The 27,894-nt window shown below is 33.6% G+C and overlaps 10 protein-coding genes across 10 annotated transcripts, besides 2 other annotated features; 2 read left to right on the plus strand and 8 right to left on the minus strand.

Moving 5' to 3' along the window:
* Positions 1–5: part of a mobile genetic element that runs on past the window's edge.
* Positions 1–54: part of a mobile genetic element that runs on past the window's edge.
* Positions 55–1,323: 1,269 nt separating this feature from the next.
* Positions 1,324–4,787, minus strand: TVAGG3_0930300 (putative phospholipid-transporting ATPase family; the record flags this gene model as incomplete). The annotated part of the gene is made up of 1 exon (XM_001301938.1): positions 1,541–4,777. The coding sequence occupies one exon, from the start codon at positions 4,775–4,777 to the stop codon at positions 1,541–1,543; it is 3,237 nt and encodes a 1,078-aa protein (XP_001301939.1).
* Positions 4,788–5,300: 513 nt separating this feature from the next.
* TVAGG3_0930310 (disulfide-isomerase C17h9.14C-related family) lies at positions 5,301–6,448 on the minus strand (the record flags this gene model as incomplete). The annotated part of the gene is made up of 1 exon (XM_001301939.1): positions 5,441–6,448. The coding sequence occupies one exon, from the start codon at positions 6,446–6,448 to the stop codon at positions 5,441–5,443; it is 1,008 nt and encodes a 335-aa protein (XP_001301940.1).
* A 501-nt stretch (positions 6,449–6,949) lies between these two features.
* TVAGG3_0930320 (intracellular transport of viral protein in host cell) lies at positions 6,950–7,299 on the minus strand (the record flags this gene model as incomplete). Its single annotated transcript, XM_001301940.1, has 1 exon — positions 6,954–7,214. One exon carries the CDS (start codon positions 7,212–7,214, stop codon positions 6,954–6,956), a length of 261 nt encoding a protein of 86 aa, XP_001301941.1.
* Positions 7,300–8,042: 743 nt separating this feature from the next.
* Positions 8,043–8,441, minus strand: TVAGG3_0930330 (cyclin-dependent kinase inhibitor 2C-related family; the record flags this gene model as incomplete). The annotated part of the gene is made up of 1 exon (XM_001301941.1): positions 8,043–8,441. One exon carries the CDS (start codon positions 8,439–8,441, stop codon positions 8,043–8,045), a length of 399 nt encoding a protein of 132 aa, XP_001301942.1.
* Positions 8,442–8,778: 337 nt separating this feature from the next.
* Positions 8,779–9,312, minus strand: TVAGG3_0930340 (Ankyrin repeat family; the record flags this gene model as incomplete). The annotated part of the gene is made up of 1 exon (XM_001301942.1): positions 8,779–9,312. The coding sequence occupies one exon, from the start codon at positions 9,310–9,312 to the stop codon at positions 8,779–8,781; it is 534 nt and encodes a 177-aa protein (XP_001301943.1).
* A 55-nt stretch (positions 9,313–9,367) lies between these two features.
* Positions 9,368–10,597, minus strand: TVAGG3_0930350 (fatty-acyl-CoA binding; the record flags this gene model as incomplete). The annotated part of the gene is made up of 1 exon (XM_001301943.1): positions 9,368–10,597. The coding sequence occupies one exon, from the start codon at positions 10,595–10,597 to the stop codon at positions 9,368–9,370; it is 1,230 nt and encodes a 409-aa protein (XP_001301944.1).
* A 425-nt stretch (positions 10,598–11,022) lies between these two features.
* Positions 11,023–11,373, plus strand: TVAGG3_0930360 (uncharacterized protein; the record flags this gene model as incomplete). Its single annotated transcript, XM_001301944.1, has 1 exon — positions 11,023–11,373. The coding sequence occupies one exon, from the start codon at positions 11,023–11,025 to the stop codon at positions 11,371–11,373; it is 351 nt and encodes a 116-aa protein (XP_001301945.1).
* A 229-nt stretch (positions 11,374–11,602) lies between these two features.
* Positions 11,603–12,757, plus strand: TVAGG3_0930370 (uncharacterized protein; the record flags this gene model as incomplete). The annotated part of the gene is made up of 1 exon (XM_001301945.1): positions 11,603–12,757. One exon carries the CDS (start codon positions 11,603–11,605, stop codon positions 12,755–12,757), a length of 1,155 nt encoding a protein of 384 aa, XP_001301946.1.
* Positions 12,758–14,504: 1,747 nt separating this feature from the next.
* TVAGG3_0930380 (attachment subunit-related family) lies at positions 14,505–14,735 on the minus strand (the record flags this gene model as incomplete). Its single annotated transcript, XM_051252581.1, has 1 exon — positions 14,505–14,735. The coding sequence occupies one exon, from the start codon at positions 14,733–14,735 to the stop codon at positions 14,505–14,507; it is 231 nt and encodes a 76-aa protein (XP_051078155.1).
* Positions 14,736–16,061: 1,326 nt separating this feature from the next.
* On the minus strand, positions 16,062–24,266 carry TVAGG3_0930390 (attachment subunit-related family; the record flags this gene model as incomplete). Its single annotated transcript, XM_001301946.2, has 1 exon — positions 16,062–24,266. The coding sequence occupies one exon, from the start codon at positions 24,264–24,266 to the stop codon at positions 16,062–16,064; it is 8,205 nt and encodes a 2,734-aa protein (XP_001301947.2).
* Positions 24,267–27,894: the final 3,628 nt, after the last annotated feature.

Consider the following 27,894-nt stretch of genomic DNA (forward strand, 5'->3'; position numbering starts at 1 on the left):
TTTTGACCCTATATTACAGCACGGCAATGTTTTTCTCGATTTTGTACAGCCCTAACTATTTCTTTACTATTATTTTTTTAATGCATTACGAAGAGCAGTTTCCTCATTATGATTTTTTCCTGCTCACATCTATGATATGACATTCAATTGTTTAAGGTTAATATTTCAAGAGAGTTATCAAGAATTTAAATCAATGTCAAATTTGCATGAGAATTTTATTTATGAGTTAGAAATTCTGAAATATAAAATTGAGAGAAAATTTTGACATTTTTAATTTTTAAATTTCCAAAATTCAATGAATTCTATTTTTATGATTAAAATTTCCATAATTCCAAATGATGTTCAGCATACTTGTACTGATATTTGCATATGGATTTATTACTTCAAAAAACGAAAAAAGGTCATACTTAGGAATGTTTCGCAATATAGATAATCACGAGTATGTTAACTCATTCCTTTCACAGCAACCAAGGATTACACTTTATGCACTTCAGAAAGCGGCTGATGGAGAGAATAGGCAGAGTTATGATGTTTATGACAGATACATTTTTCCTTATGGATCATGGGAGTTTCAACCATTGAACATTTCACAATTTATGAATGAAACAGTTATTTTCCTATTGAAAGAAAAATATGTCTTAAATAATGAGGCAAATAAAAGTTTCAACAACTTTATTCAAGAAATTCAAAATAATGTTAGTAATGTAGATAATATTGATAGACTTGATTACAATCAAACTGACGAACGCTTAGTTTGTTTTAATGGGAAGAATTCACCAATAATTAAGTTTTATTCAAGCAAATTTAGTCAATATTTATACATAATTTTAAGAGCATTGAGATGCAGTAAATTCTACGAAAATATGTTTGTTAAACAAGCTGACAAATTCATCGGAGTTATAGTTGAAAAAATATCTCAATAAATGAAGCAGAGTTTCAATATAAATTCAATGAAAATGATTCTGGAGAATTTGATCCAAAACCTAGAACTGTAGATGATGGCTCGCTTGCATTTAAGGATGTTGTGATACTCTTTGCTTTTGTAATATTTGGTCAGGTTATTGATCTTTTTTTTGAAATCATTAAAAAAGTAACTAAACTATACAAATAACAAAAATGTATAATAACTATATTTTTTATAATGATGCAAAAAAGCTCTCATTTCAAGGTAATGTGGTGAGCTTTGGATTCAACTATCATATATGAAGTAATACTATCATATTGTGCACAAAGAGATATCTATCACATGAAACTGCAAGATGCCATGCAGTTGGTGCTTTGTTAGTAATAAATTCAATTATTTGGGAAAAAGTTGCATTACATTGATTATGTTTTTTTAAGAATAAAAGTTTATGATAGTCAAATAAAAAAAAATCATAAAAATCAAATATATAAAAGTATCCCAAAACAAGAAAAAGATATATAATATAAATCAATTCAAAATAGTTCTATCATTTAATATGATAGATATAAAAGAAGTATGATTTAAGTGACACTTTTTTAAATATCTGATTTTTTTTGTCACTTAAATCAGAGACCGTCATAAGATATGATCATTTATTTTAGAGACATCAGATAATTCTTGTGACATGACCTTCTTTGACTGATCTTTGGCACGAGAAGCGAAAATAATTCTATTCCTCAAAGAATTTCTTCCATCCATAATCAAAATTTGCAAAACAATTGGAATAGAAACAAGAATCATTGCACCAATAGTACTGAACCAATAAACAGGTTCTCTAAGCCATCTGATAGACAAACCAGCCAAATTCCTTGAAATCTTCATTTTGTCGAGCAACAAAACTAACAATGGATAAATCAAAATTGATCCCCAAACAAACAACCAAACCATCCAATTCCAGTACTTAAACAATGACGCTATCTTGATATTAACAATTGCAACAACACATTGATAAACAGTAACAGCATATTCAGCAAGAGTAATCTGATAACCGTCGTGGCTGACAAAATTGCCACAAAACAAAAACGTGACATAAAAAGCACAAAACGCGTGAACAACTCCGTACAAAAGATTGAGGAGGAAAAGAGGATATGATTGCAACCATTTCTTCTTTCCATCTAGCTTATAGAGTTCTGGATATTCCATCATCGCTTCGAGTGAAATATCTCTGTCGTAGGCCGAATAAACAACGATGGGAACTGATGTGAAGAAAACATTGAAAATTGTGTAAAGAACGCCATCGTACATTGTTTGGCCGGAGAAATGAGAATAACAAGCGAAAATCATTTGGTTGAAAGTGAAAGCCATGTTCTTATAGAAAGAGTAGAATATGCACTCTATGTTTCTATAGAGATTCATACGTCCATGGACTAAAAGTAATCTCTTGAGATAACGGAATTTTCCAATGGCATAATCTGACGCCAAAACCGCTTGTCTTCCTTCTTTTCCAGAAATTCCGACACCAACATCAGCTTCTAATATCATTCCTACGTCATTTGCACCGTCACCGATTGCGAGAGCCATCGCTTTAGTCTTTTGGCGCATCACTGAAACGATTTGCGCTTTTTGAAGTGGAGAAACTCTGCAACAAATTACAGAATGACACCTTTTTGTCAATTCAATAAATCTGTCAACAAATTTGTCAAGTAAATCCGGAATTGCAGCTCCATGTATAACCAAAGCGAGATCACCAACAGCTGCTTCTGCCTTATCAATATCCGCGCCAATTGTTTCTTCATTGATTTTGACAATAACCATGTCAGAACTCAATAAAGAACAAGCGAAACCGATATTAATAGCAGTTTCCATTTTATCACCCGTGATCATCCAACAGTGAATTCCTGCCTTTAAACAAGAATCAATTGCATCTGGTACACCTTCTTGGAGTTTGTCTTCTATTGCTGTTGCTCCTATAAGGTTCATGTCCTTCTCTATCTCTTCGCTGACTTTGGAAACAGCTTCGTCTCTTCCTACGACTAAACAATTCGCTTCTTTGTATCTGGCCAACCAATCTTGTACGAATTTTTCATCGAGTTCTTTGTATGCTAAACATAATGTTCTGAGGCCGGAATTACTGAATTCAACCAAATGTTGTCTTGTCTGTATTTCCAAGTCTGTTTCTTCTTTCAATCGCTTTAATATCGTGTCATCAGCTCCTTTCATGTAAATTATACATTTTTTAGTGTCTGGATGACGAATTAAAACGGAAGATCTCTTTCTTGCTGATGTGAATTCGAGGTTTGCGAGTAATTCTATCTTCTTCTCTTCGCCGTTGATCTCTACTTTGATGTAATCAACACCTCTTTCCTTAAAAACATATCCCATGTCAGCAACTGCTTGAACTAATGCTGCTTCATCTGGAGAAGGTGCTTGGAAGATGATTCCGTATGGTTGTGTATCATCCTTCTCGGGAATAACAGAATGACATGTACTCAAAAGTAATAAAAAGTGTTTGACCATTTCAGGAGTGTCACTTTTTAATAATTGAGAGAATTTTTCATCATAAAATTTTTGATTTTTCTTTGGAGGTTCTACATCCAAACCTTGTCTTTTAGCAGCTGCGTAACCAACTTCTGTGATTCCTGAGCCATAGATCTTTCCATTTATTGAGCATTTCATGAAATCCATGACGTTCCTTGTCAATGTTCCTGTTTTGTCTGAAAAAATGTATTCGATTTGACCTAAATCATCGGAAATGTTTGTTGTTCTACTGGAACAGCCAACGCCAATCTCTTCATCGTACATCTCGCTGTCCATTGTAACAAACATCGCTTGGAAAACTCTGACAACTTCTAATGTAACATACAATGAAATTGGAATCATGGCGTTTATGACAATAATGTGGGAAACGAAGAGGATAAAGAACGCATATGGTGGGTTACGTCTGTTTTCCTTGTTCCTGTAGAAATACCAGACCATGCTTTCGTTAATTGTTTTCTGTTCATAAATAAAACCAGAGATACTTGCGGCTAATGACAGGCAGAGGATGGTAATGAATATGGAGATAAGTTTCCAGTTGAGGCCACGTTCAAGTAATGATCGTTTCGTACGTGCATCGCATGAATTTTTCATGATCTTGGAATCATGACCGGTATAAACGACTAATCCGATAGCGAAGTTTGTATTTCTGAGGATACTGCCACGAAGGAAAAGGGCAGCATCGTCTAATGGATGCTGTGAACCATTGACACGGATATTTCCGTTGAATACGTAAAGATTGTTATTTGGTAAGTCACATTCTACTTGCATATCTGCGTTGATTAATGCTTGCGGTTCAGTCAATTGGAGAGTTTCTTTGATCGCTTGTTTGATTTTAAGATTGGTCTCTCCATCTAAGTTACATGTATCAACGTAAGCAGTACCGGATGATTCATTAGAAGATAAGAAAACAGCATCTGCTGGAATCTGCTCATTTTTCTTGAGATAAATGATATCTCCGACTTTAATTTCATCCCAACGACATTCTGTAAATGCTCCGTTAACCAATTTGGTTGCTGGAGTAGCATTGACGCGTTGGTCACTCCTCCACCTGAGAAAATCTTCGATAGCTTCGCGAATTGCAGAGATACCGATAACAATAACTAATGGAAATAGAGCGGCATTAGCTGAAATTGGAGCCCACTTGAATTGTAAAAGTAAAACGATGATTAAAAAGTAAAAGTTAGCAAGTCTTGAGAATTGATGATATAAGTTTAAAGGTAAGAATGTTAAAACAGTATATTTGTGAGTTCGGATAGAATTTGATACGAATAGTGGCTTCCCTTTGGCATTCAAATGATCCTTAAGGGCTTTCACTATTCTTTTCTCGTCACTCATTCAAAAATTTCCTTCGGATTTTTTTTTATTTTCACATTTTATTTCTCTCCTACAGTTTCAATAAATATAACTTTGGAAGGTTGAGTATATGCATAAGGTAGTCGATTTCTGGTGGAAAAGGTGCTGGAAAACATCTCCGATTTTTTCATCAATCAGAAAAGCGAGCACTAATTTCACCAAATGCTGCTTTATTTGCATCAGTTATTGTTGTTGGTATCTCAGTAATTGGCGAAACTTCGAAGATTTTTTCATCTGGAGGAGTGACCAGAATTGATAAGACTAGCCTAGAAACATGAAGATAGCTTAACAATTTTTACTTATTGTAGAATGTTTATATACTTATTGAGGAACTTGAAAATATTGAAAATGATTAATGAGCATGTTATTCATTCAAGAGAGTTCGTTGATATCCTCTGTTTCCTTGTACTTTGAGATTGTACTTTTAAGGAATGAAAAGAATGAGTCTTCAGTTCTAATCCAAATGATTAATATGAAAATACTTATATTTTGACTAATGTTATTGGGAATCTATTCACATTAAATGAAATCAAAACAATAACTTTGGTATTTAAAGATCATTTGAGATTCGGAAAATATTTTTTAAAAAATTGCAAAATTTTATAGATAATTTTTAACAGAATAATGTAAAACATAATATTTATATTATAATTCATTTGAAATCGGTGTATCGAAATTAATTTTTGGCAAAATCTTTTCCAACACCCATTTCGTAGTGAACACTTTATCTCTTGACTGACCTTGGACTGATTTGTTCTGTAATAATGTGTTGCATTTATTAATATTTGATTTAATGCTTGTGGAGCCTTTTGCAGCAGTTTCAAGGATTGGCTTCAATGGACTATCCTTTCTGCATTGTTCTACTTTCGAAAGAGCTGTTTTTACGTCCTTGAAATTATCTATTAAAGATAATTCACAAGAATTGAAGTATAAACTCGTATTAACATCACCAAGGATGCATCTATATGTGCCGCATTTCGAATTAATGAAGTCTAGCATTGGTTTGACTTCACGAGTTCCTTTATATTCGAAATATTGGCCATTTGTAGATAATCGAAGAATTGGAGCAGCAGAAATGTCTACTGCTTCGCAGAAATCAACATCGCTTTGGCATTGGACTTCAGCAACGCCTACTTTTGCATCATGATAGAAAATATCGTAAATTTCATTCATTGAAGGCACAAGAATCCTTGACATTTCGCTATTTCTGTTTGTATAGAAAACGGCACTGCATGGATATTGAGAAACAAATGATGAATAATTTTGTTTTTCAAGAATTGGAGTTGTTTTAATTTCAAATGGTATTTTTATGTGGTATTGGCGTGCAATAAACGCAGCTATGTTATATACGCTAATTTCATCATATAAAAGAGGTATTTTTGGAGCTCTTATTGATCCAAAAGCGTTAACTGTTGGAATTGCTTCAAGATAATACTTTTCGCATACTGTCGAATTCTTATAGCAATCAATTAATATGAAATTGACCTCTGGAAACATTTCTGCGCTTTTTGATAAAACTTGAACGTGAAAAGGATCAGGATTGAATGAATAAGCATAGACAATGCTTTTCTTTCCTGTTTTCATGTGTTGAAATGCATCATTTGAGAAGTTTTGTAATGTAGATTCGGTAAAATGAAGAAGAAATGAAATCATTATGAATTTGTCACTTTTTGGAATACATACAAAAACTTCATCCTTGATTTTTTATTTTACATCCATTATTTGTGGAAAGTTTTATCTAAATCTTGAGATAACTCCTGTTAGAAGTCATGGATAATTGAGAAATAATCATAAATCTTTGAATTTGATGTTGAGAATGAAATCTTATCGATAGATATTGAAATCCTAAACATTGAGATTAGAAAGTATTACTTGTATATATCATCACCAATCAAATACAACAGTCTTATATAGAAATTTAATTCAATAGAATTCAATTTTATTAAAATTATACATTTAACTAACATGATCTGCAAAGAGAAATTATGTGTGATAAAAAATATGCTGATATGAAAAAGTATTAAAATAATATAAAAAATATATAAAGATTATTATATATCAAGTAACATTTTCACCTAGTAATTGATATATATAATATCTGAAAACTTGGATGATTTATCATAAATGTACATTTAATATTTATAAAAAAATAAATAACTTAAATCATAACGCCATATACGCATATAATCGCATACATTGTTGTGTTTTCCCAACGAACCGTAACAGATGAATCTGTAGTTTGATCCCAAAATGTTGATGCAGCTAAGTGTAATCCAGCACCTGTTTTTTGCATGATGACGCATGTAGATACGTATTTAAATGGTTTGTTTTGTGCGCAAAGTCTTTTTGTGCAGTCTTCAACGATAGAAGAGCACCATTGATTAATCATCTGTGGTTTAAATTCCTGATTTCTCAGCATTGTTTCTATACTCTGATGTTAGAAATAAAAATATACATCCTTAGCAACTGATTTTACATATTCGCTATCAAAAGCGAGTTCTTCTGTAGCAACGTTCATTGTAAAATAGGGTCTTACCTGAATATTCTGGGAGTATACCAAATTTAGCTCAATCGCTTGTTCCTTTTACTTATTAAAAGGCATAATAATGTACATTTCCGTATGTTCTTTGGTTGACATAAGATGTTTGAAGCCATAAATAATTGATTGCAGGGGAAAAAATATCAAAATAGGTTTGAAACTTTTTACGGGCTTATAAAATAAGCCCAAAAAAGTATCAGAACCTATTAAAATATATATTCACACTTTTTATCAGCTTGCAGCTTCTCAGAAAAAGTGTGAAACATATTTTGAATATTTAATTTTACTTTCGCTGGAAACCTTTATTTTATATAAGGAAAAAGTAATATAGAAGGACTTAGCTATTATCATGTTAATAATTTTTAATAGGATAAACTTGGATTTATAGTGTTGCATGACTGACGAAAATACATATGCTTCTGTACACACCTAAATTTTTATTTGGCTCAAAATCACAGCAAGATTTGTTTTTGTTCATGATTCGCGTCGGTGTCAAATTGTTAACACTAGAATTCAACAGAATTTCATAAATTGAATGGCTATATACTGCAAATAGATATGCAAAAGACGCATTTGCTTATAATTATGAAAGGAAGAGATGAATAAATGTGCTGAAAAGAACATATATAAGGAAAAATAATCATTTTTTGATGCACAAAGACATAGATTGCATCCTTAAAATGGCCATGAATATCTGAGTTTATCACTTTATGAACTTTCATAATCATGGTATGCGATTTTTCCATTATTATCTTTAGCATTAGTATCTGCACCATTAGAAATAAGGAATTTTATCATCTTTTTTCTATTGTTTTGGACTGCATAATGAAGAGCAGTTTTTCCGAATTTATCTTTTGCATTGATATCTACATGGTGCAAAATAAGAAGGTTTGCTGTTTCTTTACAATTATTTTCTGCTGCTAAGTGAATAGCAGTTTTTCCGGATTCATCTTTTGCATTGATAACTGCATGGAATGAAATAAGAAGCTTTACAGTTTCTGAACAATCTTTCTCTGCCGCCAAATGAAGAGCTGTTTTTTTACTTTTGTCTTTTCCGTTAATATCACCTCCATGTGTAAGAAGAAATTCTACTGTTGCAGTATTCATATGTATTGCTGCTAAATGAAGAGTAGTTTCTCCATCTTTGTCCTTTGCATTTATTTCTGCACCATGTGAAATCAGGAGTTCTACTATACCACTTGTATATTTCTCTGCTGCAAAATGAAGTGGGGTTTTCCCATTAACGTCCTTTACATTGATAGCTGCACCATGTAAGATAAGATATTTTGCTGCTTCACAATTATAATTAGTTGCTGCATAATGAAGAGCTGTTCTTCCTGATTTATCTTTACCATTTATATCCGCTTCATGTGAAAGAAGATATTCTAATAATTCAATTAACCCATTTTCTGCAGCATAGTGAAGAGCAGTCTTCCCATTATTCTCAACAGCCTCGATATTCGCACCATGTAAAATAAAGATATTCTATTAATTCTTTCGTTTTTGCATAATGAATAACTGCCATTCCATCGTTATCTTTAATGTTGACATCTGCATTATACGAAATTAGAAATTCTATTAATTCTTTGTCATTATAGTATACTGCGTAATGAAGTTCAGTTTTTCCAAATTTATCTCTTGCATTGATATCAAGACCATGTAAAATGAGTAATTCCATTACTTCTTTATTGTCTGTTGCATGATTTAAAATTGTTCTTTCGCAGTAATCTTTAATGTTGATATCAGCACCATGTGAAATAAGAAATTCCAACATTTCTATGGCATTCTTATTTTTTGCTGCATGATAAAGAGCGGTTTGTCCATCTTTATCTCTAATGTTGATATCAGCGCCATGTAAAACCAAAAACTCGGTGATTTCTTTGCAATTATCTTTGCCTAACGCATAATGAAGAGCCGTTTTACCGTCTTTATCTTTTGCATTGATATATGCACCGTTTATGATAAGAAATTCTGCCATTTTAAAACTGCAATAATTTATTGCTGAATGTAGTGGAGTTCTTCCGCGTTTATCTTTAGCATTTATATCTACTCGGTGTGAAATAAGAAGTTCTGCTATTTCTTTTCTGTTTTTTTTCGGCCGCTATATGTAAAGCTGTCCTTCCATATTCATCTTTTGCACTTGTATCTGCATATTGAGATATAAGATATTCAACTATTTCTTTGCGATCTTTTTTTAGTGCGTAATGAAGAGCTGTCGTATTTCCTGCATCCGCAATATCGATATATACACATTGTGAAATAAGAAACTTTAATGTTTCTAAACATGCATAATCTGCTGCATAATGAAGAATTCTCCTTCGATAGCCATCGCTTGCGTTTAAAACTATTGAAGGATGATTCATATATTCATTCTTAATGATGTCTAATAACTGAGGAAATGCAGCACACCATGGAAAAATTGATATGTCGTCTTTCTTGTACAGAAGAAATGCTGCCTTTAAATTTTGTGATTCGATGATTTTGTAAAAATCAAAATTACGTTTAACTTCATCATCACTATGACCAGTTACGGAACATTCATTGTAATTTGAATCAGGTTCAATATCAAGATTAAACAAACCATTTTCTAGAATGTATTCAAGGAGTTTATTGTTGTGTGACGAAAGAATATCATTGAAGCAATCTTCATCAATTTGATTGTTTTTCATGCATTCATTAATAATGTCCGTGTTTCCTCCAATAACAGAATACCGAAGACACCTTCGATCGATTTTATATTTGGAGGTTGAAATGAGGAAGAAGAAAATGTTAACAGATCCAAAATAGCAGCAAGCTTCAAGAGGTGATAAATTTCCAAATGGAATCTCAATATATGAACCTTTTAATGAATTATTGGAAAGATATTCTTTGATGCCATCAATTTGATCATGCATAATCATGTAGCTGATCTCACCTTCCTTTGGGAACGAGGAAACAAGTTCTTGATCTAACTTAAACTTATTAGATTCTTCTGTATCAAAATATGAAGAACTATAGCTATTAACAAAATCGCACTTTTTTAATGAATATTTTGTTGAAACTTGGTTTAGAATTTCAACATATTTATAGATAGATCGATTGTTGAATTCCATTGCTTGGAATATACTCTTGAATAGCATATCAAAAGGCATTTTGGACTTCGAAATTAAAGTTGAAGAGATTGAATTAATAATTTCTTCAACAGATTCGTTTGATTTGAAGTGAAAGAGCCTATCATACAATCCTATGAAATCTTCAAACTTTGTTAGAGACTCACAGGACATGAGTAATCCTTCAAGAAAATGAAAAATAAAATTTTATCGTTAAAATATACCAAAAGAAAATACCAAAAATGAATATCAGAGTTTATTATATATTTTAGTTACCGTGCACAAAATACCACTTAATGCACTCATAAAAATATTCTAACTACAAATAATATATATTATGAGTTTATATCTGCACTCATTGTTATGATATTCTTTCTCTCATTGAACAATGCTGTTATGGTTGATCTGTACACATTTGGTAAATATGATGAATTTCGAGGTAAATTTTTTTTAAGAACCACAGACTAACATCAATCCAGAGTATTATCAAATTTCAAAGGTTCCGCTCAATAATCAAATATGGCTTGTATTCAAGAATTTTTGAGAAAAAAAATTTGATGATCGGATTTTTACAGAACGATTATTTTGCAATAAAATTTATGTGGAATCGAAAACCTCGGCCAGACAATGAAGATGATCTTGCTGCAAATACACTAGATAACGCAAACATGATGGCTATGGATCAATTAGTTGATTCTACTACAAGATTACTTGACCATACAAAAAATTTACATTCACATATTAGAAGTGATAAAGAAAGACTAGATATTGCACTAGAATCCGGATTTAGGGCAAATGACGTTATGGGGCAAGGAAGAAACTTTATCAAAGCAATTTCAGATGATCCGACAGGTATAGGCATTATGAAAATTGCATTAGTTACATTTGTTTCCTTATGTGTTTTATACTTTGGTGGAAAAGGTATATTCAAGTTACTTTTTAGGAAATAATTTTTTTCACCTTTGATTTATAGGAGTAATGAATACTAATTCTTACGACTCTCATCGATCCATTACCATCCGTTCAATATTTTATATAGCTGTTACATAATAAACTATTATCTGTTTGATTTTATAAAAATAGAATGTAATTTAATATAACTTTATTTAAGGCCTAGCAAATGAGAATATTTTGAATCATGTAAAAAAACTCTTTGATATAAATTGCACGTTATTTTGAATGTCTGGAGGAGAAGAAGTTGAAAAAGACTGGGTTCAGGAAGTTTTAAACGGAACACCAGCTGAAGAAGTACCTTCTGATGAGTTATTCGGCGTTTATGAAGGTCTTATCAAGCAAAAAGATAAAGAAATTGCAGCAGGTAATGTGACAGTTGTGAAACAAATTCAAAATAAAATGACTGAAGTCATGGATTGCATAAAAGCTGAAAAGGAAAAAGAATTCTTAACAGGAAAAGGCGGAGATACAAATAGGCCAGAACCCGAATTACTAGATTCGACTTTGGATCAGCTTATCGGTGGTAAGAAACTCAAACCTAGCGAAACAAAGCTTGTACCATACTTGATACCCGTTTGCGCTCGTAAAAAGCAAGAATGCATAAAAAACGAAGATTTTCGTAAGGCACAAAATTATGAAGATGTTTATCAATATCTGTACGAAATGCATCTTAAATGTAAGAAGGATAATACTCGAGTAGATAAGTGGGAACATCAGAGAGATCTTTATCGACGTTCTGTTGACGCCTTAATGAAAGAAGAAGAAAAAAGAGATCAGGAATTGGCAGAATTTAATCAGAAGTATCAAGAAGATCTGAAAGTTTTTGAAGAAAATTATCAAAAACAAGTTGATGAATTCAATAAATCAATACCTGAAGAACTACCAGCTAGATTCATTAAGCGCTCAAATCAGTACTTAAATCTTCGCCAAATTGAAAAAAGCTTATTATCTTCGAAAAGATATACAGAAGCAGCTGAAATTAAAGAGCAAGCTGATAAAATGGATATTGAGGAAAGCAAAGTCAATAGGCAGAATTTTGATATTTATAATCAGCAGCAACGCAATAAATTAGCAGAAGAGCATGAAAAGCAAAGGTTGTGCTTAGAGGAGAAAGCTAAGAGGCAAAGGCAGAAAATCCTTCTTACTCATACAGCATTGATTTATAATTTGAGACTTGCTGTAGAGAATAATGAAAGAAAATTGTCAGATATGGATGATAACTTTAAATCACAGCCATTATCAGTCCCCAAGATAAGACAAAAAGAAACAGGTGATAACATTGAGCAAAAGGATGGTCCGTTTATTACTCAGACTGGTAAATCATTCTCTACAGTATCAACACAGACAGTGAAGAGATATAAATTCCAACCATACGAATAGAAGTGCTAGTTTTATATGTATATTCTGTTTTTTGTATTTGTAATTGAAGTTAATTCTATAAATTTTTAAATATGATATTTCCCATTTCATTTCTTGTTTCGTTTAATTTTTCGGATTAATTCTTAAATGTATTTCTTTCAACTGCATTTCGTTTGCAATAGAAAAAGTACAGTTTCCTAAATGAAATTGTGCCGATAAAAATTATGTTTTCGATAAAATGAAAACTTAGAAAACGTAATCCTGTTGGTGTATTATTTGAAATAGTACTAAAAACGTGTATAAATATGATTTGTGATTTCATGACATTTTTACATGAAGTTTTGGGAAAATACTTGGTAAATTACTTTTCAGTATACATGGCACGATGGGCGCTACTTTTTTGGCGCCAGCGGCGCCGCCCGCGCCTCCGGTGGCTCCCACTGGTGGGGAGGAGACGATAGAAAAAGATATAAATTTTACTCAAAAAATTGAATTTTGGAAATTCTTTTGATTTTTTTGAATGATTTACGAAGAGATTGAACACATTTTGTACTATGAAATATCGTTATTAATAAATTTACTTCTTAAACATCTATTAAAATCGCAATTTTGAATATTTTTATGATTTTTTTTGACCCGATCACTTGCGCCCGCGCCCACTGGGAGGGGCGCTTGTAAAGTATTCAAAAATCAATGTAAACATTTCAATTTTTGCTCCCACCTCCCATTGGGAGGGGGCATATATCTTGTAGCGTTCAAGTTCAAGTGATGAAAGTGCATAAGAAAGCTCCTTAATCATACCGATAGAAACAGCATTAGGGGCGCCAAATGGCGCTCGGTGATGTTTCCCATAAAAGCTTAATTTCAGGTATCCATAATCATAACCTGTCAGACGCAATAATTCATTAGCACACAATCATCGTTTCGCAATCAAGAAACGAAACGCACGATTGATTATGCTGGCCATTAAATTTTCATATCAAATAATTTACTACTTCAAGAAAAATTAAAGACTATCATCAACCAAAGCTTAAAATTCTCAGTGTTTACAACTCTCATACTTCGAATATGCATATTTCCAAAATAGCATGAAAATTTTTTTCATTTGAGCTCATTTTCTTTTGTTCTATTAACTAATACATGCAGTACAAGCTTGTTATACGTATACTTAATAAGTAAGGTCTTAAGGGAAATAATAAAAAACAATTTTGCTATTAATTATATTAAACAATATTTATTTGTAATTTCGTGATAATTATATTTCTTATTACAAAGTAAAGGTATTTGATATAATGTTTGCCTTACAAAAATGTTTCCTTTGTCTTGCCACCATAGGTATTCTATTTTGTCACTTTTTGCGCCCGCCGTGCCATGTATACTTTTCAGTGTATTTATCTGAGCTATTTTAGCACGAAAAATCAAAAATCGTCGTCGATCAAAAAGTGGCAATTCCCGTTGATCGCTCGATCATTTTTAAATTCAAAAAAATTGAATGTATTTCTATAAAGAAGTTTATCAAAAATTAAGGGTTTCGTTTTGCGAAAAAAACGTACAATACGCAATTTCGCTAAAAAAAACATTTAGCTAGCAATTTCGACCTTTGACTCCACTCAAGACGTCACTTTTTTAATTTTGCGGTATCATATTTTTGGAAAATCTTTATGAATATAGGTCAGGTAGGTGGGGCTTCCAGGCACTTCGTGCCCTCTAGCCCATAAGAAAACCTAGAGGAGAACTAAAAAAATTATATAGTAAAAAATTAAAGTTTTTATTCGATAAGAACGACATCGCTATCGTTTTCTTCTTCCTCCTCCTCTTCTTCATAGTCAGTATCTGATGGCTCTTTGTCAGCCACATGACCAGCAACAAATATTGAGACAAATTGTTTCTTTGGTTTTGTTAGCAGGAACTTTTGATGGTCGTAGAACACGAATTCTACATTTTGAAAATGTTGTGCTGAGTATTCTGTGAAATGGGAAATTGGAATTGGTTCTCCCATGCCAAAACCAGCAATGGACGCGAACAAAACATCGTCTTCGACTCTTGCAGGTTTGTCAATTGCAACAGTAGTTATTATGTGAGGTTTTCCTTCACATCCTGCAAGAGATTGTACATGATAGATTGCTTTTTCTTCTCCCTCAGGAACTGAAAGTGTGAAATGGAACGAGAGTTCTCCATATTCATTTGCTTCTTCGTAATAGTTGTATGTTGTAGGATACACCAATTGAAATTTTCCTATTCTTGTTTCCCTCAGGTGTTGTCTATATTGCTTGGGAAAACATAAAATAAATTGCTCTATAGCTTGTGTTGCTATTAGATTAGTTGTAACTGGTAATTTTGAGGCGAAAAGGTCTACAAGAACACCGGGATTTTTTATGTCGTTTTCAATTGGTTTAAGAGATTCTATGACTTTGTTAAACATTTCACTATAATCTGAGTTGTCTTCGACCCCCAATTGTTAAGAAGTTTATACAACAATTTCAGTCTTTTCATGGCGTATTTTCTTTGAATGGATTCGGGTAGCGAGAGGTTACAGCCGTCGCTTTGTGTTTCGTTACTCGAATATTGTTCAAGAGAAATTAAATCTTGAAATTGTGCTCTTGTTAACATACTTGTAGTTTGAGAGACTATATCTTGTTCTATTGGTTGTACATCTGTTTCAGATGTTTCTGTTGTGTTTTGAGAAGAAGAAGAACTCAAATTGTTGGACAATTTGTCTTGAATTGTAGAACTATGTGAAACTTGTTCTGGTGCTGTTTGGACAACTGTTTCAGATGTTTCTGTTGTGTTTTGAGAAGAAGAAGAACTCAAATTGTTGGACAATTTGTCTTGAATTGTAGAACTATGTGAAACTTGTTCTGGTGCTGTTTGGACAACTGTTTCAGATGTTTCTGTTGTGTTTTGAGAAGAAGAAGAACTCAAATTGTTGGACAATTTGTCTTGAATTGTAGAACTATGTGAAACTTGTTCTGGTGCTGTTTGGACAACTGTTTCAGATGTTTCTGTTGTGTTTTGAGAAGAAGAAGAACTCAAATTGTTGGACAATTTGTCTTGAATTGTAGAACTATGTGAAACTTGTTCTGGTGCTGTTTGGACAACTGTTTCAGATGTTTCTGTTGTGTTTTGAGAAGAAGAAGAACTCAAATTGTTGGACAATTTGTCTTGAATTGTAGAACTATGTGAAACTTGTTCTGGTGCTGTTTGGACAACTGTTTCAGATGTTTCTGTTGTGTTTTGAGAAGAAGAAGAACTCAAATTGTTGGACAATTTGTCTTGAATTGTAGAACTATGTGAAACTTGTTCTGGTGCTGTTTGGACAACTGTTTCAGATGTTTCTGTTGTGTGTTTGAGAAGAAGAAGAACTCAAATTGTTGGACAATTTGTCTTGAATTGTAGAACTATGTGAAACTTGTTCTGGTGCTGTTTGGACAACTGTTTCAGATGTTTCTGTTGTGTTTTGAGAAGAAGAAGAACTCAAATTGTTGGACAATTTGTCTTGAATTGTAGAACTATGTGAAACTTGTTCTGGTGCTGTTTGGACAACTGTTTCAGATGTTTCTGTTGTGTTTTGAGAAGAAGAAGAACTCAAATTGTTGGACAATTTGTCTTGAATTGTAGAACTATGTGAAACTTGTTCTGGTGCTGTTTGGACAACTGTTTCAGATGTTTCTGTTGTGTTTTGAGAAGAAGAAGAACTCAAATTGTTGGACAATTTGTCTTGAATTGTAGAACTATGTGAAACTTGTTCTGGTGCTGTTTGGACAACTGTTTCAGATGTTTCTGTTGTGTTTTGAGAAGAAGAAGAACTCAAATTGTTGGACAATTTGTCTTGAATTGTAGAACTATGTGAAACTTGTTCTGGTGCTGTTTGGACAACTGTTTCAGATGTTTCTGTTGTGTTTTGAGAAGAAGAAGAACTCAAATTGTTGGACAATTTGTCTTGAATTGTAGAACTATGTGAAACTTGTTCTGGTGCTGTTTGGACAACTGTTTCAGATGTTTCTGTTGTGTTTTGAGAAGAAGAAGAACTCAAATTGTTGGACAATTTGTCTTGAATTGTAGAACTATGTGAAACTTGTTCTGGTGCTGTTTGGACAACTGTTTCAGATGTTTCTGTTGTGTTTTGAGAAGAAGAAGAACTCAAATTGTTGGACAATTTGTCTTGAATTGTAGAACTATGTGAAACTTGTTCTGGTGCTGTTTGGACAACTGTTTCAGATGTTTCTGTTGTGTTTTGAGAAGAAGAAGAACTCAAATTGTTGGACAATTTGTCTTGAATTGTAGAACTATGTGAAACTTGTTCTGGTGCTGTTTGGACAACTGTTTCAGATGTTTCTGTTGTGTTTTGAGAAGAAGAAGAACTCAAATTGTTGGACAATTTGTCTTGAATTGTAGAACTATGTGAAACTTGTTCTGGTGCTGTTTGGACAACTGTTTCAGATGTTTCTGTTGTGTTTTGAGAAGAAGAAGAACTCAAATTGTTGGACAATTTGTCTTGAATTGTAGAACTATGTGAAACTTGTTCTGGTGCTGTTTGGACAACTGTTTCAGATGTTTCTGTTGTGTTTTGAGAAGAAGAAGAACTCAAATTGTTGGACAATTTGTCTTGAATTGTAGAACTATGTGAAACTTGTTCTGGTGCTGTTTGGACAACTGTTTCAGATGTTTCTGTTGTGTTTTGAGAAGAAGAAGAACTCAAATTGTTGGACAATTTGTCTTGAATTGTAGAACTATGTGAAACTTGTTCTGGTGCTGTTTGGACAACTGTTTCAGATGTTTCTGTTGTGTTTTGAGAAGAAGAAGAACTCAAATTGTTGGACAATTTGTCTTGAATTGTAGAACTATGTGAAACTTGTTCTGGTGCTGTTTGGACAACTGTTTCAGATGTTTCTGTTGTGTTTTGAGAAGAAGAAGAACTCAAATTGTTGGACAATTTGTCTTGAATTGTAGAACTATGTGAAACTTGTTCTGGTGCTGTTTGGACAACTGTTTCAGATGTTTCTGTTGTGTTTTGAGAAGAAGAAGAACTCAAATTGTTGGACAATTTGTCTTGAATTGTAGAACTATGTGAAACTTGTTCTGGTGCTGTTTGGACAACTGTTTCAGATGTTTCTGTTGTGTTTTGAGAAGAAGAAGAACTCAAATTGTTGGACAATTTGTCTTGAATTGTAGAACTATGTGAAACTTGTTCTGGTGCTGTTTGGACAACTGTTTCAGATGTTTCTGTTGTGTTTTGAGAAGAAGAAGAACTCAAATTGTTGGACAATTTGTCTTGAATTGTAGAACTATGTGAAACTTGTTCTGGTGCTGTTTGGACAACTGTTTCAGATGTTTCTGTTGTGTTTTGAGAAGAAGAAGAACTCAAATTGTTGGACAATTTGTCTTGAATTGTAGAACTATGTGAAACTTGTTCTGGTGCTGTTTGGACAACTGTTTCAGATGTTTCTGTTGTGTTTTGAGAAGAAGAAGAACTCAAATTGTTGGACAATTTGTCTTGAATTGTAGAACTATGTGAAACTTGTTCTGGTGCTGTTTGGACAACTGTTTCAGATGTTTCTGTTGTGTTTTGAGAAGAAGAAGAACTCAAATTGTTGGACAATTTGTCTTGAATTGTAGAACTATGTGAAACTTGTTCTGGTGCTGTTTGGACAACTGTTTCAGATGTTTCTGTTGTGTTTTGAGAAGAAGAAGAACTCAAATTGTTGGACAATTTGTCTTGAATTGTAGAACTATGTGAAACTTGTTCTGGTGCTGTTTGGACAACTGTTTCAGATGTTTCTGTTGTGTTTTGAGAAGAAGAAGAACTCAAATTGTTGGACAATTTGTCTTGAATTGTAGAACTATGTGAAACTTGTTCTGGTGCTGTTTGGACAACTGTTTCAGATGTTTCTGTTGTGTTTTGAGAAGAAGAAGAACTCAAATTGTTGGACAATTTGTCTTGAATTGTAGAACTATGTGAAACTTGTTCTGGTGCTGTTTGGACAACTGTTTCAGATGTTTCTGTTGTGTTTTGAGAAGAAGAAGAACTCAAATTGTTGGACAATTTGTCTTGAATTGTAGAACTATGTGAAACTTGTTCTGGTGCTGTTTGGACAACTGTTTCAGATGTTTCTGTTGTGTTTTGAGAAGAAGAAGAACTCAAATTGTTGGACAATTTGTCTTGAATTGTAGAACTATGTGAAACTTGTTCTGGTGCTGTTTGGACAACTGTTTCAGATGTTTCTGTTGTGTTTTGAGAAGAAGAAGAACTCAAATTGTTGGACAATTTGTCTTGAATTGTAGAACTATGTGAAACTTGTTCTGGTGCTGTTTGGACAACTGTTTCAGATGTTTCTGTTGTGTTTTGAGAAGAAGAAGAACTCAAATTGTTGGACAATTTGTCTTGAATTGTAGAACTATGTGAAACTTGTTCTGGTGCTGTTTGGACAACTGTTTCAGATGTTTCTGTTGTGTTTTGAGAAGAAGAAGAACTCAAATTGTTGGACAATTTGTCTTGAATTGTAGAACTATGTGAAACTTGTTCTGGTGCTGTTTGGACAACTGTTTCAGATGTTTCTGTTGTGTTTTGAGAAGAAGAACTCAAATTGTTGGACAATTTGTCTTGAATTGTAGAACTATGTGAAACTTGTTCTGGTGCTGTTTGGACAACTGTTTCAGATGTTTCTGTTGTGTTTTGAGAAGAAGAAGAACTCAAATTGTTGGACAATTTGTCTTGAATTGTAGAACTATGTGAAACTTGTTCTGGTGCTGTTTGGACAACTGTTTCAGATGTTTCTGTTGTGTTTTGAGAAGAAGAAGAACTCAAATTGTTGGACAATTTGTCTTGAATTGTAGAACTATGTGAAACTTGTTCTGGTGCTGTTTGGACAACTGTTTCAGATGTTTCTGTTGTGTTTTGAGAAGAAGAAGAACTCAAATTGTTGGACAATTTGTCTTGAATTGTAGAACTATGTGAAACTTGTTCTGGTGCTGTTTGGACAACTGTTTCAGATGTTTCTGTTGTGTTTTGAGAAGAAGAAGAACTCAAATTGTTGGACAATTTGTCTTGAATTGTAGAACTATGTGAAACTTGTTCTGGTGCTGTTTGGACAACTGTTTCAGATGTTTCTGTTGTGTTTTGAGAAGAAGAAGAACTCAAATTGTTGGACAATTTGTCTTGAATTGTAGAACTATGTGAAACTTGTTCTGGTGCTGTTTGGACAACTGTTTCAGATGTTTCTGTTGTGTTTTGAGAAGAAGAAGAACTCAAATTGTTGGACAATTTGTCTTGAATTGTAGAACTATGTGAAACTTGTTCTGGTGCTGTTTGGACAACTGTTTCAGATGTTTCTGTTGTGTTTTGAGAAGAAGAAGAACTCAAATTGTTGGACAATTTGTCTTGAATTGTAGAACTATGTGAAACTTGTTCTGGTGCTGTTTGGACAACTGTTTCAGATGTTTCTGTTGTGTTTTGAGAAGAAGAAGAACTCAAATTGTTGGACAATTTGTCTTGAATTGTAGAACTATGTGAAACTTGTTCTGGTGCTGTTTGGACAACTGTTTCAGATGTTTCTGTTGTGTTTTGAGAAGAAGAAGAACTCAAATTGTTGGACAATTTGTCTTGAATTGTAGAACTATGTGAAACTTGTTCTGGTGCTGTTTGGACAACTGTTTCAGATGTTTCTGTTGTGTTTTGAGAAGAAGAAGAACTCAAATTGTTGGACAATTTGTCTTGAATTGTAGAACTATGTGAAACTTGTTCTGGTGCTGTTTGGACAACTGTTTCAGATGTTTCTGTTGTGTTTTGAGAAGAAGAAGAACTCAAATTGTTGGACAATTTGTCTTGAATTGTAGAACTATGTGAAACTTGTTCTGGTGCTGTTTGGACAACTGTTTCAGATGTTTCTGTTGTGTTTTGAGAAGAAGAAGAACTCAAATTGTTGGACAATTTGTCTTGAATTGTAGAACTATGTGAAACTTGTTCTGGTGCTGTTTGGACAACTGTTTCAGATGTTTCTGTTGTGTTTTGAGAAGAAGAAGAACTCAAATTGTTGGACAATTTGTCTTGAATTGTAGAACTATGTGAAACTTGTTCTGGTGCTGTTTGGACAACTGTTTCAGATGTTTCTGTTGTGTTTTGAGAAGAAGAAGAACTCAAATTGTTGGACAATTTGTCTTGAATTGTAGAACTATGTGAAACTTGTTCTGGTGCTGTTTGGACAACTGTTTCAGATGTTTCTGTTGTGTTTTGAGAAGAAGAAGAACTCAAATTGTTGGACAATTTGTCTTGAATTGTAGAACTATGTGAAACTTGTTCTGGTGCTGTTTGGACAACTGTTTCAGATGTTTCTGTTGTGTTTTGAGAAGAAGAAGAACTCAAATTGTTGGACAATTTGTCTTGAATTGTAGAACTATGTGAAACTTGTTCTGGTGCTGTTTGGACAACTGTTTCAGATGTTTCTGTTGTGTTTTGAGAAGAAGAAGAACTCAAATTGTTGGACAATTTGTCTTGAATTGTAGAACTATGTGAAACTTGTTCTGGTGCTGTTTGGACAACTGTTTCAGATGTTTCTGTTGTGTTTTGAGAAGAAGAAGAACTCAAATTGTTGGACAATTTGTCTTGAATTGTAGAACTATGTGAAACTTGTTCTGGTGCTGTTTGGACAACTGTTTCAGATGTTTCTGTTGTGTTTTGAGAAGAAGAAGAACTCAAATTGTTGGACAATTTGTCTTGAATTGTAGAACTATGTGAAACTTGTTCTGGTGCTGTTTGGACAACTGTTTCAGATGTTTCTGTTGTGTTTTGAGAAGAAGAAGAACTCAAATTGTTGGACAATTTGTCTTGAATTGTAGAACTATGTGAAACTTGTTCTGGTGCTGTTTGGACAACTGTTTCAGATGTTTCTGTTGTGTTTTGAGAAGAAGAAGAACTCAAATTGTTGGACAATTTGTCTTGAATTGTAGAACTATGTGAAACTTGTTCTGGTGCTGTTTGGACAACTGTTTCAGATGTTTCTGTTGTGTTTTGAGAAGAAGAAGAACTCAAATTGTTGGACAATTTGTCTTGAATTGTAGAACTATGTGAAACTTGTTCTGGTGCTGTTTGGACAACTGTTTCAGATGTTTCTGTTGTGTTTTGAGAAGAAGAAGAACTCAAATTGTTGGACAATTTGTCTTGAATTGTAGAACTATGTGAAACTTGTTCTGGTGCTGTTTGGACAACTGTTTCAGATGTTTCTGTTGTGTTTTGAGAAGAAGAAGAACTCAAATTGTTGGACAATTTGTCTTGAATTGTAGAACTATGTGAAACTTGTTCTGGTGCTGTTTGGACAACTGTTTCAGATGTTTCTGTTGTGTTTTGAGAAGAAGAAGAACTCAAATTGTTGGACAATTTGTCTTGAATTGTAGAACTATGTGAAACTTGTTCTGGTGCTGTTTGGACAACTGTTTCAGATGTTTCTGTTGTGTTTTGAGAAGAAGAAGAACTCAAATTGTTGGACAATTTGTCTTGAATTGTAGAACTATGTGAAACTTGTTCTGGTGCTGTTTGGACAACTGTTTCAGATGTTTCTGTTGTGTTTTGAGAAGAAGAAGAACTCAAATTGTTGGACAATTTGTCTTGAATTGTAGAACTATGTGAAACTTGTTCTGGTGCTGTTTGGACAACTGTTTCAGATGTTTCTGTTGTGTTTTGAGAAGAAGAAGAACTCAAATTGTTGGACAATTTGTCTTGAATTGTAGAACTATGTGAAACTTGTTCTGGTGCTGTTTGGACAACTGTTTCAGATGTTTCTGTTGTGTTTTGAGAAGAAGAAGAACTCAAATTGTTGGACAATTTGTCTTGAATTGTAGAACTATGTGAAACTTGTTCTGGTGCTGTTTGGACAACTGTTTCAGATGTTTCTGTTGTGTTTTGAGAAGAAGAAGAACTCAAATTGTTGGACAATTTGTCTTGAATTGTAGAACTATGTGAAACTTGTTCTGGTGCTGTTTGGACAACTGTTTCAGATGTTTCTGTTGTGTTTTGAGAAGAAGAAGAACTCAAATTGTTGGACAATTTGTCTTGAATTGTAGAACTATGTGAAACTTGTTCTGGTGCTGTTTGGACAACTGTTTCAGATGTTTCTGTTGTGTTTTGAGAAGAAGAAGAACTCAAATTGTTGGACAATTTGTCTTGAATTGTAGAACTATGTGAAACTTGTTCTGGTGCTGTTTGGACAACTGTTTCAGATGTTTCTGTTGTGTTTTGAGAAGAAGAAGAACTCAAATTGTTGGACAATTTGTCTTGAATTGTAGAACTATGTGAAACTTGTTCTGGTGCTGTTTGGACAACTGTTTCAGATGTTTCTGTTGTGTTTTGAGAAGAAGAAGAACTCAAATTGTTGGACAATTTGTCTTGAATTGTAGAACTATGTGAAACTTGTTCTGGTGCTGTTTGGACAACTGTTTCAGATGTTTCTGTTGTGTTTTGAGAAGAAGAAGAACTCAAATTGTTGGACAATTTGTCTTGAATTGTAGAACTATGTGAAACTTGTTCTGGTGCTGTTTGGACAACTGTTTCAGATGTTTCTGTTGTGTTTTGAGAAGAAGAAGAACTCAAATTGTTGGACAATTTGTCTTGAATTGTAGAACTATGTGAAACTTGTTCTGGTGCTGTTTGGACAACTGTTTCAGATGTTTCTGTTGTGTTTTGAGAAGAAGAAGAACTCAAATTGTTGGACAATTTGTCTTGAATTGTAGAACTATGTGAAACTTGTTCTGGTGCTGTTTGGACAACTGTTTCAGATGTTTCTGTTGTGTTTTGAGAAGAAGAAGAACTCAAATTGTTGGACAATTTGTCTTGAATTGTAGAACTATGTGAAACTTGTTCTGGTGCTGTTTGGACAACTGTTTCAGATGTTTCTGTTGTGTTTTGAGAAGAAGAAGAACTCAAATTGTTGGACAATTTGTCTTGAATTGTAGAACTATGTGAAACTTGTTCTGGTGCTGTTTGGACAACTGTTTCAGATGTTTCTGTTGTGTTTTGAGAAGAAGAAGAACTCAAATTGTTGGACAATTTGTCTTGAATTGTAGAACTATGTGAAACTTGTTCTGGTGCTGTTTGGACAACTGTTTCAGATGTTTCTGTTGTGTTTTGAGAAGAAGAAGAACTCAAATTGTTGGACAATTTGTCTTGAATTGTAGAACTATGTGAAACTTGTTCTGGTGCTGTTTGGACAACTGTTTCAGATGTTTCTGTTGTGTTTTGAGAAGAAGAAGAACTCAAATTGTTGGACAATTTGTCTTGAATTGTAGAACTATGTGAAACTTGTTCTGGTGCTGTTTGGACAACTGTTTCAGATGTTTCTGTTGTGTTTTGAGAAGAAGAAGAACTCAAATTGTTGGACAATTTGTCTTGAATTGTAGAACTATGTGAAACTTGTTCTGGTGCTGTTTGGACAACTGTTTCAGATGTTTCTGTTGTGTTTTGAGAAGAAGAAGAACTCAAATTGTTGGACAATTTGTCTTGAATTGTAGAACTATGTGAAACTTGTTCTGGCTGTTTGGACAACTGTTTCAGATGTTTCTGTTGTGTTTTGAGAAGAAGAAGACTCAAATTGTTGGACAATTTGTCTTGAATAAAGAGAGATGATGTAAACGTTTAACTTCACTGACACATTCGTACGGGTTTCATTATACGAGACATCTCTATTGACTAGAGTTCGAACTATTCTATAACTTTACAACAAAACACAGAGAAGTTTGAAGAAAAACAAAAACAATATGGCATATGATATTTATGAGTGTTGACGACACAACTGTTCCTGCAAGTGAGTAAAGTCAGAGGAACGAAAAGTGACGAAAAACCGATAGAAGAAGAAAAAACAAAACTGAAGATAAACCAAAACCAAAGTTTAGTTTTGGAAACTAAAACCAAGCAACCTTCATTAGCTGGTATGGGTTGGCGTCAAGACTTATGGCAGCAGGTGGTTATGTAAAGTAAAAGAAAAAATATTTTTTTATTTTTATATTAAATGCCCCATATAGAATTGGATAGAAAATCTGCTAGAATAAAAGAGAGTTGCAAAGATTGGTTGGATGATTTCGACGAAGTTTAAATATAGGAAGGGAAGACCCATAAAAGCTCTATGACCAAATTGTCTGGTCTTCGCTACGAAATGGATTTGGAAACAGCACTGTGCAAATTTTTATCCACAGACTAGAGAGGTTAGAAGAAGAACGTCTTAATGGCACCATGCCTTTCGATGTGTTTAAAACATTGCCATGACGTAATTTATTTTTAAAAAAGTGACATTTTTTAATTTTATTTGAAAATGTACGCTGAGTTTGTTTGAGGAAGACCGTTGGAAACTTGTTTGTTAGATGAGAAAATATGAAATGGATACCATTTTTTAAAACAATATATTTTTACATATATTAAATGCTTCAGGTTGAAAAACAAAGAACAAAAGTAGCAGATACAAAACGTTTAGACTATATTCTTTACAAAATCTGTAGGACTATTTTCAGATGAAGAAAATTCATCCGAGCATATCAGGTTTGACCTATCCAATTCGTTGGCTTCAAAGTCCTTCAGATGCAAAAGGCAATAGGATTTAGAAGTAGTTGGTTTTCAAATAGAAACTACGCAATTTATGTATCGCAGTATATTTTCATGGGCAGTATATAAGGTATCTGATGGGTCTATTAGACAAATTTGATGCGAAATTGAGAATCTTACAGTTCGTTCAGACGAAAGTCTTGAGAAAACTCTAAATGACTTTCAAACGTTCAAATGAACAAATAATTATTGGGATTTCAAGAAAATACGACTCGCTTTACTAATGGAATCATACTATCTGAAACTGAATATGAAAGATGATACTCCACCAGTTTCATTTCAAAGATTGGAAATTAACCCTCCAAGAGATACAGAGTTTTTTATTTTGGAAAGTAGACAAACGTTCCTTGGGCACAATTTCTTCGTTACTAAACCAGAACGAACCATTAACACCCAGCATGGTCCATTTAAATTTATACTTCCACCAGCAGATTTGACAGTTTATAGAAAACGTGTTTGACCCTCAAAAATGTTTATGTGATCATGCAGTTTCAGTTCAAGCAACAATAGTTTTCCTATGTATTTGGTTAAGGACTTTTTTGAGCTTGGCTCTAAATTCTACGTCTACCACCTAGTAACAGTTTCTCTGAACCTTTCAAGTTTGCGTTCACAACAAAATTGGTGTGCAACTTTATTCCATTGTAGCTATGACTTTTATCTCGAATTTGTCTTTCATATATCAATCTACGGAAAGTGCTGAAAAAAGTAAATTCGTATTATATAATAATGTTTATGTTAGCATGTTAGATGCTAACACGTTTTCTAACATTTTTTCTAACATCGTAGATAAATCATGAAAACAATTTATTTGACACTTTCACAAACGATAAAAAGTGAAGTTAACGTTAAGGTTTACTGAACTGGTTGGATTGTCGCCTTCACCAGGTTATGGTAGAACGGCTAAACCGAGAAGTGGAACAGTGCTCTGAAATTTGTATAATTCGTGAATTGGACTCTCTCTGTTTGGAAGTTGTATCTCATTGGGCGCTTTGCAAAGACTTAACAAGAGCTTCCTTCTTTGCTTGCTTTATGTCGTCGAAAGGATGTTTTCTGGTATTCTGAATTGGAATTCCAGTCGAAATCATCGAGATTCAAGCAGCCCTTCCACGATTATAGCGTGAACTTGACCCTTGGGCTTCATGACCTTGCGGCAAGTAGTCTTTTACGCAGTCGTTAATTTAAATTAGGTAAATCTGCATCGTCAAATTCCTTCTGCATTCCGCAGTCCTTTCCTTCCGACAGACAAAAGTTTTTCCTGCCGAAGAAAAAATTTTTCCTTCCGACAGGAAAAAATTTTCTAGTTGTCCGTCCGTAAACCATTCAAAATTTTCGAGAAATTGAGAACTTTTTGATCGAACTTCAGAAAAAGTTTTCTTCCGACAACGAAAAAGTTTTCCTTCCGACAGAAAAGTTTTTCCTTCCGACAGAAAAAGTTTTTCCTTCCGACAGAAAAGTTTTTTCTTCGACAGGGAAAGGTTTTCCTTTCCGACAGGACATACAACGAATGTCCAAACGTCCCCACCAACCCAGTCCATTCCAAACCAGAAGGAACCTAAAAGAAACCACCAACAGTCTCGCTCAGCAACTCAGTTCCAGCAAGTTTACCTCGAATATTCACCAATTTCCACCTCAAGGTTACTACCACCACAAGGGCTTCCCGAACTCCTTCCTCAGCCTATGCCTTACTTCCCCAACCCTTGGTTGTTCCAGCAATGCCCAATCTTCAAATCAAACTCGAAGAAGAGACAAGGGTCGAAGAAGGTCTGAATCCGCTTACGCAAAGAGTATCGCTACAGCCCTATCTGAGAGAAAGTTGTGTCCCGGACCAAAAATATAATTTAGGTTAGGAAGTTAGAATCTAACCTCTTGAATTTTTCAAAACTTCTTCGTAAATAGTTTTGTGTCAAGACTTCTTCGTAAAATGTTGGTTCATGACTTCTTCATCGTAAGAGTGTAAATGTTTTTTCATGATTTCATCGTAAATATTTGGTCACAAACTCATCGTTACATGTTTTGGTATGACTTTCATCGTAAATGTTTTGTCAAACATGAAGTACATGCCTTTTGTCATGATTTCTTCGTAAATGATTTGTCATGATTTCATCGTACATGTTTTGTCATGACTTCTTCGTAATGAGTGTAAAGGACCCAAAAATATAATTTAGGGTAGAAGGTTAGATCTAACCTCCTTTCTCACCTCTTTTTTCACCTCTTGAATTTGTCATGATTTCATCGTAAATGATTTGTCAAAACTTCTTCGTAAATGTTTTGTCAAACATGAACGTACATGTTTTGTCAAGACTTCTTCGTAAATGTTTTGTCAAACATGAACGTACATGTTTTGTCAAGACTTCTTCGTAATGAGTGTAAAGGACCCAAAAATATAATGTAGGGTAGAAGGTTAGATCTAACCTCCTTTCTCACCTCTTTTTTTCACCTCTTGAATTTGTCATGAATTTCCTTAAGATAGAAAAAATAAAGTTAGTTTTATTTTGTATTTTTTTGTATGTAAGATATGATTTCAGGGATTTTTTTGACGAAGTGTTACTCTTCACTTCGTCAAAAAATAACAGTTATA

Source organism: Trichomonas vaginalis, chromosome I (assembly GCF_026262505.1).
Source record: "Trichomonas vaginalis G3 chromosome I, whole genome shotgun sequence".
Taxonomy (NCBI): domain Eukaryota; phylum Parabasalia; order Trichomonadida; family Trichomonadidae; genus Trichomonas; species Trichomonas vaginalis.